The 17869-nt window shown below is 42.4% G+C and overlaps 1 protein-coding gene across 1 annotated transcript in view; it reads left to right on the top strand.

Annotated features, from left to right (window-relative positions):
• Positions 1-17430, top strand: part of LOC139212024 (uncharacterized) — a 19616-nt gene extending 2186 nt beyond the window's left edge. Inside the window, exons 6-20 of the mRNA XM_070842464.1 lie at positions 155-362; positions 465-2259; positions 2369-2542; positions 2925-3092; positions 3486-3531; positions 8297-8395; positions 9138-9241; positions 9681-9797; positions 9894-10019; positions 10207-10273; positions 11216-11423; positions 11526-13311; positions 13421-13594; positions 13977-14144; positions 14538-17430. Of these exons, the coding sequence (XP_070698565.1) occupies positions 155-362; positions 465-2259; positions 2369-2542; positions 2925-3092; positions 3486-3531; positions 8297-8395; positions 9138-9241; positions 9681-9797; positions 9894-10019; positions 10207-10273; positions 11216-11423; positions 11526-13311; positions 13421-13594; positions 13977-14144; positions 14538-14589 (5292 nt within the window). The 3' untranslated portion in view covers positions 14590-17430. The remainder of the gene's footprint in view (positions 1-154; positions 363-464; positions 2260-2368; positions 2543-2924; positions 3093-3485; positions 3532-8296; positions 8396-9137; positions 9242-9680; positions 9798-9893; positions 10020-10206; positions 10274-11215; positions 11424-11525; positions 13312-13420; positions 13595-13976; positions 14145-14537) is intronic.
• The last annotated feature ends 439 nt before the right edge of the window (positions 17431-17869 follow it).

The raw sequence follows: 17869 nt of genomic DNA, 5'->3' as shown, positions 1-17869 counted from the left end.
TCACGAAAAGGTAAACATCTCTATGGCCAATATCTCCAAAACTTGGCAAGGATTAGGGTACCAAAACAGACCAAAACAATCTGGATGGATACATAGCACCATAGGAAAGAGGAGAAATATGTATTTATGTGTAACCAATTCAATACTTTTCCAGCTCCTGCAGGAGAACATTTCTACTTTTATGAATGAAGAGCTGAAGCAGATCGAGATGAATCTGGGTTCAGATTACCCAGAATGCTTCCAGAGTCAGAGCGAGGAGGAGGACGAGCAGAGGAGCAGCAGCAGAGAGGCATTTCTGAAGATCACACAGAACTTCCTGAGGAAAATGAAGCAGGAAGAGCTGGCTGACCGTCTGCAGAGCCGTAAGTGGATTGTTCCAAAGATTCAACATGCTGGATAAAGGGGACCTTCACTAATGTACTCTTGTATAATTCATTTACTTTATATCTTGTGTGTTTATGCAGGAAGTCAGGCTGCAGTTTGTCAGCGTAACCTTAAAACTAACCTGAAGAGGAAGTTCCAGTGTGTGTTTGAGGGGGTCCCCAAAGCAGGAAACCCAACCCCTCTGAACCAGATCTACACAGAGCTCCTCATCACAGAAGGAGGGACTGCAGATGTCAACGACGAGCACGAGGTCAGACAGATTGAAGAAGCATTCAGAAAACCAGCCTCACCAGAAAAGGCAATCAGATTTGAAGATATTTTTAAACCCTCAACCCCATCGATCAGAACGGTGATCACAAAGGGAGTGGCCGGCATCGGGAAGAAAATCTTAACACAGAAGTTCACTCTGGACTGGGCTGAAGACAAAGCCAACCAGGACACACAGTTCATGTTTCCTTTCACTTTCAGAGAGCTGAATGTGCTGAAAGAGAAAAAGTACAGCTTGGTGGAACTCATTCACCGATTCTTTTCTGAAACCAAAGAAGCAGGAATCTGCAGGTTTGAAGAGTTCAAGGTTCTGTTCATCTTTCACAGTCTGGACGAGTGTCGACTTCCTCTGGACTTCTACAACAGTGAGGTCCTGACTGACGTTACCGAGGCAGCCTCGGTGGATGTGCTGCTGACAAACCTGATCAGGGGGAAGCTGCTTCCCTCCGCTCGCGTCTGGATAACCACACGACCTGCAGCAGCCAGTCAGATCCCTGCTGAGTGTGTTAGCATGGTGACGGAGGTCAGAGGGTTCACTGATGAACAGAAGGAGGAGTTCTTCAGGAAGAGATTCACAGATGAGCAGGCCGACAGGATCATCGCCCACATCAAGAAGTCACGAAGCCTCCACATCATGTGCTACATCCCGGTCTTCTGCTGGATCACCGCTATGGTTCTGGAGGACGTGTTGAAAAACAGAGCAGGAGGAGAGCTGCCCAAGACCCTGACTGAGATGTACATCCACTTCCTGGTGGTTCAGTGCAAACTGAAGAAAATCAAGTACGATGGAGGAGCTGAGACAGATTCACACTGGAGTCCAGAGAGCAGGAAGATGATCGAGTCTCTGGGAAAACTGGCTTTCAAGCAGCTGCAGAAAGGGAACCTGATCTTCTATGACACAGACCTGACAGAGTGCGGCATCGATATCAAAGAAGCCTCAGTGTACTCAGGAGTGTTCACGCAGATCTTTAAAGAGGAGAGAGGACTGTACCACAACAAGGTCTTCTGCTTCGTCCATCTGAGCATTCAGGAGTTTCTGGCTGCTCTTTATGTCCATCTGACCTTCATCAACTCTGGTGTCAACCAGCTGTCAGAAGAACAAGCAGCCTCCCAGAAGTTGAGAAGGCGAAGAAGACTAGACAAACCTGCACTCACACAGTTCTACCGGAGTGCCGTGGACAAGGCCTTAAGGAGTCCAAATGGACACCTGGACTTGCTCCTCCGCTTCCTCCTGGGCCTTTCACTGCAGACCAATCAGGCTCACCTGCGAGGCCTGCTGACAGACTCAGGAACCTCACAGATCAATCAGGATTCAGTCAAGTACATCCAGGAGAAGATTGAGGCAGAGCCGTGTCTGGAAAGAAGCATCAATCTGTTCCACTGTCTGATTGAACTGAATGATTGTTCTCTAGTGGAGGAGATCCAACAGTCCCTGAGTTCAGGAAGACTTTCCATTGAGAAACTCCATCCCGCTCAAAGGTCAGCGCTGGTCTTCATCTTACTTTCATCAGAGAAAGATCTGGACGTGTTTGACCTGAAGAAATACTCTGCTTCAGAGGAGGCTCTTCTCGTTCTGCTGCCAGTGGTCAAAGCCTCCAAGAAAGCTGTGTAAGCACACAGATATTCGCATTTCCAGAGAATATTTGAAATGCACAACCAATCTTTTCAGCAGGAGAGACGAGTTACTTGTGCTTTAACTTTTCCGTTGTCCTTCCAGGCTGAGCGGCTGTAACCTCTCAGAAAGAAGCTGCGAATCTCTGTCCTCGATTCTCAGCTCCCAGTCCTGTAGTCTGACGGAGCTGGACCTGAGTAACAACGACCTGCGGGATTCAGGAGTGAAGCTCTTGTCTGCTGGACTGAGGAGTCCAAGCTGCACACTGGAAACTCTCAGGTCAGATCACCGTTACTGCCTCTTCATTTTGAACCACTATTGTCATCTCTAAGCTGCCTCTTGCATGTCACATGGATTTTGAATCTCTGTAGTTTAGATTATACACCCAAGGAGTCAATAGTGCTACCCCAACCCTCATAGTACCCTGAGATGATCGGACATTTGCACAGCTGCAAATAGCTGGACGGCTATTTGCAGCTGCATTTATTTGCACATTTTAGTTTCTTTTATCGGTTTTCAGTCGCAGTTGAGTTGCGTTTAGACACCAAAACTACTGGGATAAAATACTAAGTCAAATACAAATATGAAAAGCAGGGTACATTAAAACACTAAACTCTGTCAGTGTAAGTAATATCTGCTTTTTGTGTGTGTGTGTTTGCAGCCTCTCCAGCTGTCAGATCACAGAGGAAGGCTTTGAGTCCCTGGCTTCAGCTCTGAGGTCCAACCCTTCCCATCTGAGAGAGCTGGACCTGAGCTACAATCATCCAGGAGAGTCGGGAGTGAACCAGATGTCTGTTACACTGCAGAATACAGGCTGGAGACTGGACAGGTATGGACGGGCGTGTTGCAGCCAAACAACTCTGGAAACAAGCTGGGGGAAAACAAAGCCTGCGTCATAAATGGGTTTTTGTCGTTTCCCAAAATATCTCCATTGGTTTTTTTTCAGCATTATAAGGCAGTTTGGCAGGTACATAAAAAGAAGATGGTAAAGAATCTGCTGTAGTAGAGTTTGTTTTAAATGAATCAGACCTGACTCTGTGTAAAAGACAAAAAAAAACAGACGAGTTGACCATTTACACATAAACAGAATGGAGTTAAATTCACCTGGATGTATTAATGCTTTTGAAAAGAAGGACCAAACTGTGTCAGAGAGAGTTTGTGTTTATGTTTTGGTGCTGAAAGAGGATGCACTGGTCTGACCACTTCCTCTTCTTCTCGTCAGGGTGGAGCCCGGTGGAGGCCGATGGCTGAGACCACATCTGAGGAAGGTGTGAAAACATGAAATGAAAACAAAGCGGCGCACATTCAACCGTCTTCATCACTCATCCAGATCCCTGATATTATCTCCATCGGTTCCCTGTGAGCAGTCTGATCAGTCATATCCTGATACGAGCTGCTGTGTAGAAATGGTCTGAGTGGTTACTGGAAGGTCGAGTGGCGAGGAAGAGTTTTTATATTAGTGACTTACAGAAGAACGTCTTTCTAAAAAGTCTCCTCATGAAGACTTTCTTTACTTTTAACAGCAAAAGTTGTGACACCATGCGGCCAAAGTTTGGCGATCTCCAGGCACGGATGGTCATCACAAAACGAAATTAACAGCAGGACACAGGAACAGAGAGCTAACCTCGGGTCAATTGGACTTCTGTTGAGACTAAAATACTCTCATTTCCTCTTTTACGTCGACTTTTTAAGGCGGGAATGTTGCGCCATTTTTCTGTGTCCAACATACTTACATGAAATGGGGGGGGTGGGGTCAATATTGTCAGCTTTAGTGAAAAAAATAAAAATTTGAGTCGGCAGGACATTGATGCTGGATACGAGACGGTCTTCTTTAAACGACATCCTACATCTGCAGCAAGCTATAAACAACCAGAACGTTCACATTTTAGATTTCTCAGATCAGAGAAAATACACAGAAGTCAAATATATATTGTACATACATGATATAGTGCTGACATTATCCGCTTCAGTTTCAATGTTTGAAATCACTTTAACGGTAAAACCACATGGTTTCTCTGAAGAAAATGTAATGGCTATGATGTATTGTTGATTATGTGTTTATAATAGTTGTTAAGTTTGATGCGTAGAGTTAGATATGAAGTTTATAACACTACTTTTCATCTAATTTCATACCACAGCAGCAGGAAGAGAGACTTTTCATCTGAATCAGCAGATGTTTCGCACCTTAAATTCCTTGAATTTGTCCAGATTTCATGGAAAAACCTGCAAAGCGAGGAGTGAAGTCCACGTTGTTTTCAAACCAACTTTTCATTATTGTTTAGACATTCGTTGAGACATACATTTGAACCCTGGGTAGTGAAGTTTAATTATGTTAAACAAATACAAAACCTGTTATTTTCTTTTAAAGGTATTTTTTATTGTTTATATCAATAATGGACAAAACAGTAACTATACAGGGAAAGAAAACCGAACGATATGTTATAATGTTAATGTTATAAAAAATGTCATTTTTCTCACAGCGGACGTCGCTGCAGCAGCTTCTGTCTGAACGTCAGTAACATTAAAAGGTCCAGCCAACTCTTTAACCTTAATCCTATCTTACATGATGGACTTCTTTGTGTTGGTGGGAGACTCAGGTTTAACTCCCACTCAAGAGCAAAAGCACCCAGTTATTCTCCCGAAGGACAGCCACATCACTAATCTGATTTTGTCTTACTACCACTGTTATGAGAATTGCCATCCAAGGACATGCTCACGAATTGCCAGACAGAGTGGCAATCGAGGGTGTCCTCTGCAACGGTGGGAAGCCTCATATCTACAAGAACAAGAGGAAGTTCTCACGCCAGTAGATGATCACACGATGTGTGAGAGCTACACCCACAACGCCCATTATAAAACCTAACTGTATATGCTCACCAGATGAGCCTTTTACTCTGTAACCTCTGTGATATTGTTGCACTGTTGAACGCTCCTCTTGCATGCAAGATTAAAACTTTGTTATAATTCACAAGCTGGCTCCGATCTCCTCTATCTAAAGAAGAAGTCTTCTGACAACCACAAGCAGATCTGCCACCAAGGCAGAAATCAAACATTGATGGAGCTCAGAACAAATGGGTTTTGGGTAATTGGTGGAGGCAAAACTAATACATAGGTGTGTGCTGTGTCGTAGGCAGAGAAGGCCAGCGGAGGAGCAAAAGATGTCTGAACTCCCTGATGACCGCTGTGAAGCTTCAGCCCCATTTGAATTCTGTGGAATGGACTGTTTTGGTCCATTTGTTGTCAAAAATGGTCGCAAAGAGGTCAAACGTTATGGACTAATCTTTACATGCCTCTCTTCTCGAGCAGTACATGTTGAAATGGTGAATGATTTGTCTTCGGACGCTTTCATTAATGCTTTAAGGCACATATGTCAAACTCAAGGCCCGATACAGTTATATCCGGCCCGCGAGATAATTTCATGAGACTATTAAGAATGGCCTGTCAGTAAACAGCACTCCCACCTCTAATACTACAAATCCCACAATGCACTGAACAGCTGCCGCGCTAGTCAGGACCCGTGCAGCAGACTACATTCACTAAAACAGGGATTTAACCTCAAAGAACACAGGAGCATTAGTTAGTTAGTTTGTGTTAATGTGCGACTTTTGGTCACACATTAAAGCAAACAACCTAATCGAAAGACGCAGTGGATTATTAATGTGAATTATTAAGTTTGACAGTAATTTACAGGCACACAAACTATATATAGGCACAAAAACAAGTTTGAATGAAATCACTTAAATGAATAAACCACATTTAACTATATTTATCTAATGTACGCTACGTCATTTCAAGTTGCAGAACACAGGAGCTGCTGGTCTGCTGCTGCCTCCATCAATTAGTTTGGTGTTTTAAAGGGTTAGTTTGGATCCAACACAATATTTGCATCACACAATAAACACAAAGTCCCACAAACAAACTGATCGAGGCAGCAGCAGATCGACAGCTTGTGTGTTCTGTGAGGTAAAATGCTGGAGCTCTAAATGATTTCATAGAAAGTCCTGTTTTTATTTAATACAGTTGATATTCTCCTGAGAAAAGAAGCGAGCATCAATCAAATCAGGGGAGAAAATCTCTATTATTTACCAGAAAATGTCAAAAATATTTAGTGTTAAAAGATAAATTCAAGTGAATGTAGCTGTTTTTTATTACATAGGACAAACAATTTCATCATGTTTTACTTTATCTGATGGGAGAAAAATACTGCAGAACCTGCCTGAGGATCTTCATGTTTTTAAGTTTTCTTCAGTATCGCAGTAATCCAGTGATGGTTGTCTGTACATCCGTGGGTCCACTGCAAACTGGTGCTGCTGACGGCTAATTCAGCACATTTTTAATTATAAAAGCACACAATGTAGTAGCACAGTGAGTACTTTCACCTGACAGTTTCATTTATGATAAATTGTCACCATCTAGTGGTGCAAAGAAAGTCAGTCAGTTCAGACAGATTTCATTAAAAATTACTGATTATTTTCTCTTAACTGTTTGGTTTGTAAGAAATAATAAAAATGGTGATGTGTGGTTTGTCCATCTGCATCACAGGCAGTCTGTGCAGCAGAAATATGAAAGAAAACATAACTTCCTGCCTTTTGTTTGAATTTTTAGTTTAAATGTTCAGGACATAAATCCTGCAGCACCGTCGACCTGTAAAACTTTATTTAACACCAGATAAAGTGCAAAGACAAAGTAGCATCGTGTGTTTCTGAGGCAGCAGCAGCTTCACATCTTCTTCACCTTTTACTTCTTTCTTTCTTTATTTCTTTTTTTCTATTACTGCTTGTCTTGCTCCTGCCTCTGTTGCTGCTGTAACATGCTGTAAATGTTCCCCTATGGAGGATCAATAAAGTCTAAAGTCTACTCATGTCTGCTTATCAGAATCGGGTTTATTGCTTTATTGCTTGCAAGTTTCCACATGACTTATTATATTGGTGCATAAATATAACATAATATAAAACACAGAGGAGGACTAAGGAAGTAGAAATAAAATAAAACAGGCCAAGAAACATGAATTTAAAAGATAAAATATTGATATGTACAGAATGTGAGAAATGTTATTGGTGTGTTACAGGACAACTGCAATAAAAGATTGTTCTACAATCAATAGTCTGATTGTTTTACTTCTTATCTTATTGCACTTGTTGATCTCTGAGCTTTTAATCTTTGATCCGAGGATCTGAAATCCCTTGTTTCATAAATGCTGCCACCATGTTTGTCATCTGTGTGTTTGCTCCTCTTATTCCTTCATTTGGAATGAACTGATTTGATGTTTCTAAGTATGTTTTTAGCATGTAAAGCACTTTTAGCTTCACTTTTGAAAAGGAAACTGGAGTCTCTAAGACAGGGGGGTCAAACTCAATCAAAGAAAGGGCCAAAATTTAAAACGGGGTCAAAGTCGCGGACCAAACAGGCTCAACACTTAGTGAAGAGTCTAAAAGTGACTCTTTTATAATAATAATAATAATAAAATATATATATTTAAAAATCCAGAAATATGAATGTAAACAGCCAAACTTCAACAACTTTTCTTCAATAAAATAAATAGAATTTTAAATTATTTTTTTATTTTTTGTACTCATCCTCACGTTTTGTCTCATAGTGTCGTCTTATATTTCTATTCTTTAATTATGGTCACATCAGCTCCACAAACAAGACACCGGTAAAACTGTTGAAAGTCTCTGTTTTCAAAGTGCACTTTTCGTTTAGTCATTTATTTTGGGGGGTTCTAGCTTAATGGCTCGTTTCCACTAGAACCTACTGAGTAGAGCTCAGTAGGTTCTAGTGGAAACGCGCCATAAGTGTCGCTATAACAGCGCTGATCGATGCATTGATCCGCTGATCGGTGTGTCATTATACCTGCAGGAGGAGGGGCTGCTGCACGGGCAGCTGTTCAGTGCATTGTGGGATTTGTAGTATTAGAGGTGGGAGTGCTGTTTACCGACGGGCCATTCTTAATATATAATATATAATATATATATATATAATATATATAATAATAGTCTCATGAAATTATCTCGCGGGCCGTATGTGGTTGAGTTTGACATACGTGTTCTAAGGCGCGCCCGCAGCTTTAGTTTCACTTTCTGCTCACTCGTGGCGCAGCTCACTTTGTGCGTCTCAACACGAAGGCTGAAGGTAAAGTATCACGTCTGGTCGGTGTTAGTCGTTAGTTTTAGTTTAACTTGAGCTGTTTTTAGTCCAGTTTCAGCAGAGACGAACCAGAAATTCTTCTTTTCTCAAAAACTGTGAGTTTAGCTGTAAACTCTGAGGAGGAGGAGGAGGAAGAGGAGGAAGAGGACTGCAGCCACGTCTGCAACAATATCTGTTTTTTTTCTGTAAACACACCAGAGATTCATTGATATCCGTCTCTTAAGCTTTTATTGAGACTGGATCGATGAGTTTGCGTCTGTATTAATGTAAAACTTCTCCTGGAAGCGAAAGTACAAACATGAAGTACTGAAGTATTTCTGTCTTTTACTGCAGTTTTACTTCGATGAATATTTGTTTGTAGGTTTAGAAGTTTGTTTAGTTTAGAAGCCAATATCAATATATATTAAATAGTTAACTTACTGAAAGTATATTTACAGTGTTTTTTACGTACTAACATGTTTAAATATAAATATAGAAATATATACTTGTGCATCATGCATAAAATGCAGAAAATTTAAAAGAAACATATTTTAAACTGTTGTAATCTCGTTAATCCACCTGTGGTTTGTGGGGCTGCAAAGTGTGTGTGTGTGTGTGTGTGTGTGTGTGTGTGTGTGTGTGTGCGCGTGTGGTGCAGCTCTATCAGTAACAGCCTGTAAGTGTCAGATTACTTAAAGGATGATACCAGTTGAAATACATAAAGATCCGTGTTTCCTCTTTCCTCCAGACTAACGTGTGTGAGTTCAGCAGCATGGATCAGTGTGAGGACGGACAGGAGGGGGTCCCTCCCGCTAAACGGCTCCGGCTCAGGGACCGCGGCGCCGGCCAGAGGTGAGATGAGGATCTCTAACCGTCCACGACTCTTCTGCACCGCCGTTATTCTCACTCAGGGCTTTAAAGGACGACGACCCTCTGCTGCAAAGACGTCGGCTGTCTGGACCATAAAACATTCGCCTTAGATTTTACTAAACCTCTGTGTTCAGTTTGAGCAGCGTTCTTCTTCACATACATCTTTATTCTGAAAATAAAACCAGTCCTCAAACAGACCTCAGAGTTTCTGAATGACCCATGATTTAGAAACTTTAAGTTTCTAACTTCACTTTAAGCTGCTGCAAGTTGTTCACATCTATAAGAAACACATTTAAAAGAAACGCAGCCTGTTCGGTCATGTTAGGAGCACCAAAATCACAGAAAATACACACACATACATTATAGTATTTTGTCTTTTTGGGCATGTGAGCTTCACAGAATTGTTTTTTTTTTTTCACAGGCGATCAGTTTCTCCTGAACCTGAACCTGAACCTGAACCCAGCCACGTGTCCTTGAGGAGCACCTGCTCAAGGGATATGTTGATCGAGTTCAAAGACAGACATTTATCCCACCAAAAGTAAGTGATCAGAAAAATAACACTTTGGAAGCATTTCACACAGGCACAATTTTGCAGATAATATGTGAGCTTCAGTAAATGGGGTTTTTCTGTCAGGATTCGAAAGAGACCAGTTCCTCCTGAACCTGAACCTGAACCTGAACCCAGCCATGTGTCCTTGAAGAGCAACTGCTCCAGGGATATGTTAATCGAGTTTAAACCAGCACAATCATTTGACACAAAGTAAGTTGTAATTGGCATTTAAGTTAAGATTATTAATGTTTTGTTATTTTCTTCAAGGCAAACAGCAGTTTGACATCACATACGTTTTTTCTTTTAGCCTTTGTTTGATGCAGTATTTCGTGGTGTTTGTAGCCTTGAGTTGGTCCAACAAGAAGAGCTTCTGTCTAATTCTTTGATTCCTCCACAGAATCGACCAGGAGAGCTCTGAGCTTCCCAGTGGTCAGTCTGCCCAGCAGCATGGAACAACCTTTAAGGTCTGTACACGCACAAGAAACTTTATTTCAGCTGTAAATGGCATGATATAGCAAATGCTCAAATATTGGCTCGGTCCTCACTTCAGAGTAACTGATGAGAGAAGCAGGTTTTTATTTGAGACTCACCAAAGCTGTGGAGTTTTGTAGAGAAAAAGCACCAAAAAAAGGAAATGAGGATGCGTAAATCAGGACCTGGTGACTCCAGGTAATCCTCAGACCATTTGTGAGAAGTTTCATGTAGGAACTATGTTTTACCAAACTCACTGCTGAGCTAAAGGCTAAATCCCACTGGGGATGCATCGTGGTCTGGCTGTTTCCAGAAGCGTCTGGTCTGCATCAAAAGGCTCAGAGCAGATGAGGCTGGTAGGAAGTGAAGACAAGCAAACGGCAAAGAGAATCCACTCAGTTTTCAAAATAAAAGCCCCCGTGCAGACTTTCAGTGGTTTTTTCTAGCAGCACATCAGTATTATTCTCGGTCAGAGGGTTTTTAACACCATGGATGACCAAAGGTTCATCCTGGATGTGGAGAAACACTCTGACTTTAGCTGCTGTCTGTAGCTACAGCACAACAAAGCAGGAAATACATCCAAGAAATATACAACAAAAGAGGAAACAAAGACTGTTTCCTCATGATAAAATCATGAAAATGACCAAATCAACAAAACCTACACCTCCCAACCGTCTCACCGTGCTCACAACAAGGTCTGTTGACTATCTTGAGTAACCAGGTCGTGATTTCTGCAATGAGACGTTGCTGTTGAGCTGAGTGCCATTCAGGTCTTTTGCATTCACGAAAAGGTAAACATCTCTATGGCCAATATCTCCAAAACTTGGCAAGGATTAGGGTACCAAAACAGACCAAAACAATCTGGATGGATACATAGCACCATAGGAAAGAGGAGAAATATGTATTTATGTGTAACCAATTCAATACTTTTCCAGCTCCTGCAGGAGAACATTTCTACTTTTATGAATGAAGAGCTGAAGCAGATCGAGATGAATCTGGGTTCAGATTACCCAGAATGCTTCCAGAGTCAGAGCGAGGAGGAGGACGAGCAGAGGAGCAGCAGCAGAGAGGCATTTCTGAAGATCATACAGAACTTCCTGAGGAAAATGAAGCAGGAAGAGCTGGCTGACCGTCTGCAGAGCCGTAAGTGGATTGTTCCAAAGATTCAACATGCTGGATAAAGGGGACCTTCACTAATGTACTCTTGTATAATTCATTTACTTTATGTCTTTTGTGTTTATGCAGGAAGTCAGGCTGCAGTTTGTCAGCGTAACCTTAAAACTAACCTGAAGAGGAAGTTCCAGTGTGTGTTTGAGGGGGTCCCCAAAGCAGGAAACCCAACCCCTCTGAACCAGATCTACACAGAGCTCCTCATCACAGAAGGAGGGACTGCAGATGTCAACGACGAGCACGAGGTCAGACAGATTGAAGAAGCATTCAGAAAACCAGCCTCACCAGAAAAGGCAATCAGATTTGAAGATATTTTTAAACCCTCAACCCCACCGATCAGAACGGTGATCACAAAGGGAGTGGCCGGCATCGGGAAGAAAATCTTAACACAGAAGTTCACTCTGGACTGGGCTGAAGACAAAGCCAACCAGGACACACAGTTCATGTTTCCTTTCACTTTCAGAGAGCTGAATGTGCTGAAAGAGAAAAAGTACAGCTTGGTGGAACTCATTCACCGATTCTTTTCTGAAACCAAAGAAGCAGGAATCTGCAGGTTTGAAGAGTTCAAGGTTCTGTTCATCTTTCACAGTCTGGACGAGTGTCGACTTCCTCTGGACTTCCACAACAGTGAGGTCCTGACTGACGTTACCGAGGCAGCCTCGGTGGATGTGCTGCTGACAAACCTGATCAGGGGGAAGCTGCTTCCCTCCGCTCGCGTCTGGATAACCACACGACCTGCAGCAGCCAGTCAGATCCCTGCTGAGTGTGTTAGCGTGGTGACGGAGGTCAGAGGGTTCACTGATGAACAGAAGGAGGAGTACTTCAGGAAGAGAATCACAGATGAGCAGGCCGACAGGATCATCGCCCACGTCAAGACGTCCCGAAGCCTCCACATCATGTGCCACATCCCGGTCTTCTGCTGGATCACCGCTACGGTTCTGGAGGACGTGTTGAAAAACAGAGCAGGAGGAGAGCTGCCCAAGACCCTGACTGAGATGTACATCCACTTCCTGGTGGTTCAGTGCAAACTGAAGAAAATCAAGTACGATGGAGGAGCTGAGACAGATTCACACTGGAGTCCAGAGAGCAGGAAGATGCTCGAGTCTCTGGGAAAACTGGCTTTCAAGCAGCTGCAGAAAGGGAACCTGATCTTCTATGACACAGACCTGACAGAGTGCGGCATCGATATCAAAGAAGCCTCAGTGTACTCAGGAGTGTTCACGCAGATCTTTAAAGAGGAGAGAGGACTGTACCAGGACAAGGTCTTCTGCTTCGTCCATCTGAGCATTCAGGAGTTTCTGGCTGCTCTTTATGTCTATCTGACCTTCATCAACTCTGGTGTCAACCAGCTGTCAGAAGAACAAGCAGCCTCCCAGAAGTTGAGAAGACAAGACAAACCTGCACTCACACAGTTCTACCGGAGTGCCGTGGACAAGGCCTTAAGGAGTCCAAATGGACACCTGGACTTGTTCCTCCGCTTCCTCCTGGGCCTTTCACTGCAGACCAATCAGGCTCACCTGCGAGGCCTGCTGACAGACTCAGGAACCTCACAGACCAATCAGGATTCAGTCAAGTACATCCAGGAGAAGATTGAGGCGGAGCCGTGTCTGGAAAGAAGCATCAATCTGTTCCACTGTCTGATTGAACTGAATGATTGTTCTCTAGTGGAGGAGATCCAACAGTCCCTGAGTTCAGGAAGACTTTCCATTGAGAAACTCCGTCCCGCTCAAAGGTCAGCGCTGGTCTTCATCTTACTTTCATCAGAGAAAGATCTGGTCGTGTTTGACCTGAAGAAATACTCTGCTTCAGAGGAGGCTCTTCTCGTTCTGCTGCCAGTGGTCAAAGCCTCCAAGAAAGCTGTGTAAGCACACAGATATTCGCATTTCCAGAGAATATTTGAAATGCACAACCAATCTTTTCAGCAGGAGAGACGAGTTACTTGTGCTTTAACTTTTCCGTTGTCCTTCCAGGCTGAGCGGCTGTAACCTCTCAGAAAGAAGCTGCGAATCTCTGTCCTCGATTCTCAGCTCCCAGTCCTGTAGTCTGACGGAGCTGGACCTGAGTAACAACGACCTGCGGGATTCAGGAGTGAAGCTCTTGTCTGCTGGACTGAGGAGTCCAAGCTGCACACTGGAAACTCTCAGGTCAGATCACCGTTACTGCCTCTTCATTTTGAACCACTATTGTCATCTCTAAACTGCCTCTTGCATGTCACATGGATTTTGAATCTCTGTAGATTAGATTATACACCCAAGGAGTCAATAGTGCTACCCCAACCCTCATAGTACCCTGAGATGATCGGACATTTGCACAGCTGCAAATAGCTGGACGGCTATTTGCAGCTGCATTTATTTGCACATTTCAGTTTCTTTTATCGGTTTTCAGTCGCAGTTGAGTTGCGTTTAGACACCAAAACTACTGGGTTAAAATACTAAGTCAAATACAAATATGAAAAGCAGGGTACATTAAAACACTAAACTCTGTCAGTGTAAGTAATATCTGCTTTTTGTGTGTGTGTGTTTGCAGCCTCTCCGGCTGTCAGATCACAGAGGAAGGCTTTGAGTCCCTGGCTTCAGCTCTGAGGTCCAACCCTTCCCATCTGAGAGAGCTGGACCTGAGCTACAATCATCCTGGAGAGTCGGGAGAGAACCAGATGTCTGTTATACTGCAGAATACAGGCTGGAGACTGGACAGGTATGGACGGGCGTGTTGCAGCCAAACAACTCTGGAAACAAGCTGGGGGAAAACAAAGCCTGCGTCATATATGGGTTTTTGTCGTTTCCCAAAATATCTCCATTGGTTTTTTTTCAGCATTATGAAGCAGTTTGGCAGGTACATAAAAAGAAGATGGTAAAGAATCTGCTGTAGTAGAGTTTGTTTGAAATGAATCAGACCTGACTCTGTGTAAAAGACAAAAAAAAACAGACGAGTTAACCATTTACACATAAACAGAATGGAGTTAAATTCACCTGGATGTATTAATGCTTTTGAAAAGAAGGACCAAACTGTGTCAGAGAGAGTTTGTGTTTATGTTTTGGTGCTGAAAGAGGATGCACTGGTCTGACCACTTCCTCTTCTTCTCGTCAGGGTGGAGCCCGGTGGAGGCCGATGGCTGAGACCACATCTGAGGAAGGTGTGAAAACATGAAATGAAAACAAAGCGGCGCACATTCAACCGTCTTCATCACTCATCCAGATCTCCATCGGTTCCCTGTGAGCAGTCTGATCAGTCATATCCTGATACGAGCTGCTGTGTAGAAATGGTCTGAGTGGTTACTGGAAGGTCGAGTGACGAGGAAGAGTTTTTAGTGACTTGCAGAAGAACAGAAGAACGTCTTTCTAAAAAGTCTCCTCATGAAGACTTTCTTTACTTTTAACAGCAAAAGTTGTGACACCATGCGGCCAAAGTTTGGCGATCTCCAGGCACGGATGGTCATCACAAAACGAAATTAACAGCAGGACACAGGAACAGAGAGCTAACCTCGGGTCAATTGGACTTCTGTTGAGACTAAAATACTCTCATTTCCTCTTTTACGTCGACTTTTTAAGGCGGTAATGTTGCGCCATTTTTCTGTGTCCAACATACTTACATGAAATGGGGGGGGTGGGGTCAATATTGTCAGCTTTAGTGAAAAAAATAAAAATTTGAGTCGGCAGGACATTGATGCTGGATACGAGACGGTCTTCTTTAAACGACATCCTACATCTGCAGCAAGCTATAAACAACCAGAATGTTCACATTTTAGATTTCTCAGATCAGAGAAAATACACAGAAGTCAAATATATATTGTACATACATGATATAGTGCTGACATTATCCGCTTCAGTTTCAATGTTTGAAATCACTTTAACGGTAAAACCACATGGTTTCTCTGAAGAAAATGTAATGGCTATGATGTATTGTTGATTATGTGTTTATAATAGTTGTTAAGTTTGATGCGTAGAGTTAGATATGAAGTTTATAACACTACTTTTCATCTAATTTCATACCACAGCAGCAGGAAGAGAGACTTTTCATCTGAAACAGCAGATGTTTCGCACCTTAAATTCCTTGAATTTGTCCAGATTTCATGGAAAAACCTGCAAAGCGAGGAGTGAAGTCCACGTTGTTTTCAAACCAGATTCAACTTTTCATTATTGTTTAGACATTCGTTGAGACATACATTTGAACCCTGGGTAATTAAGTTTAATTATGTTAAACAAATACAAAACCTGTTATTTTCTTTTAAAGGTATTTTTTAAAACAGTAACTATACAGGGAAAGAAAACCGAAGGAGTGTGAGAAATCTGTAAAATCAATGATACATTCAGGGTAAACAAGCGAAGCTGCTTTCCCATATCCTGCAACATACTGGTAGTTTGAGTTCCTGCCAGAACATGTTTGCATCGTTTAATGTTTTAAAAAACTTAATTTTTCTCATAGCGGACGTCGCTGCAGCAGCTTCTGTCCGAACGCCCCCAATTTTCAAAGAACAGAACGACCTGCTGCTTCAGTCTCCACATCTTTCTGCTGCTATAGCTATCAAAAGTGTGGGGAAAAGAAATTGAAAAGAAATTGGTGCGTTGCATGTTCAGTTGATTATGACGTCATAAGGGGAGCCAAATGTAAACCGAGCGTTTTCAGGCAGGCTTAGTGAAAGACGGAGCAGGTGAAGGAGAGAGAGGACGGCCTTTTGTCATAGTTTGAAGGGTTTTTAATTCAATTTAATTCAGTCGTTTTATTGTCATATTCTTCTTGTCTTTTTTTATTATTATTCTTATTGTCATATCTATATCTACATATATCTATCTATATTGATATATATAGATGCATATATTGTCATATTCTTATGTCTTTTTAGTATTATTAGTATTACTTTCTAACAAGATAGTGCCAAGTGAGTGGCAGCCAGTTACGGCAGCTCTGACCTTTCCCTTTTGTTATTCTAACTTTTTTGCACTTTTTGCTTTTCTTTACGTTTTACGTGCCTGCAGCAGTCGTCCCTGTTCACGTTCACACTTTAATGTGAAGCCAGTGAGACTGGTGCTGTGTTTTTTACTTTTTTCTGGGCTGTTTAACGCTGCGTCGGCCAACACAGTCATCCACGGCCCAGGTGTTTACACTTTATAACACTACTTTTCATCTAATTTCATACCACAGCAGCAGGAAGAGAGACTTTTCATCTGAAACAGCAGATGTTTCGCACCTTAAATTCCTTGAATTTGTCCAGATTTCATGGAAAAACCTGCAAAGCGAGGAGTGAAGTCCACGTTGTTTTCAAACCAACTTTTCATTATTGTTTAGACATTCGTTGAGACATACATTTGAACCCTGGGTAGTGAAGTTTAATTATGTTAAACAAATACAAAGCCTGTTATTTTCTTTTAAAGGTATTTTTTATTGTTTATATCAATAATGGACAAAACAGTAACTATACAGGGAAAGAAAACCGAACGATATGTTATAATGTTATAATGTTAATGTTATAAAAAATGTCATTTTTCTCACAGCGGACGTCGCTGCAGCAGCTTCTGTCTGAACGTCAGTAACATTAAAAGGTCCAGCCAACTCTTTAACCTTAATCCTATCTTACATGATGGACTTCTTTGTGTTGGTGGGAGACTCAGGTTTAACTCCCACTCAAGAGCAAAAGCACCCAGTTATTCTCCCGAAGGACAGCCACATCACTAATCTGATTTTGTCTTACTACCACTGTTATGAGAATTGCCATCCAAGGACATGCTCACGAATTGCCAGACAGAGTGGCAATCGAGGGTGTGCTCTGCAACGGTGGGAAGCCTCATATCTACAAGAACAAGAGGAAGTTCTCACGCCAGTAGATGATCACACGATGTGTGAGAACTACACCCACAACGCCCATTATAAAACCTAACTGTATATGCTCACCAGATGAGCCTTTTACTCTGTAACCTCTGTGATATTGTTGCACTGTTGAACGCTCCTCTTGCATGCAAGATTAAAACTTTGTTATAATTCACAAGCTGGCTCCGATCTCCTCTATCTAAAGAAGAAGTCTTCTGACAGCCACAAGCAGATCTGCCACCAAGGCAGAAATCAAACATTGATGGAGCTCAGAACAAATGGGTTTTGGGTAATTGGTGGAGGCAAAACTAATACATAGGTGTGTGCTGTGTCGTAGGCAGAGAAGGCCAGCGGAGGAGCAAAAGATGTCTGAACTCCCTGATGAGCGCTGTGAAGCGGATGGTATTAACAGTCAAAGGGCGACTATTAACAATGGCCATTGCTTCATAGAAAAGTGTTCTGAGAGAAGCATCATCTAGCCCATGTAGTGTCTGATATGTGCCTTTAGGGCATATGATGTAGCAGTGGTCAGTGTTTCTCTGTTTTGGATCTGTGATCGATTATCTGGAGACGGAGAGGCTGGGAATTGCCTGACCTGGCCAGGGGAGATCTGACCT

Source organism: Pempheris klunzingeri, chromosome 13 (genome assembly GCF_042242105.1).
Source record: "Pempheris klunzingeri isolate RE-2024b chromosome 13, fPemKlu1.hap1, whole genome shotgun sequence".
Classification (NCBI taxonomy): domain Eukaryota; kingdom Metazoa; phylum Chordata; class Actinopteri; order Acropomatiformes; family Pempheridae; genus Pempheris; species Pempheris klunzingeri.
Note: the sequence above shows the minus strand (reverse complement) of the source record. Positions and strands in the feature narration are given on the sequence as shown.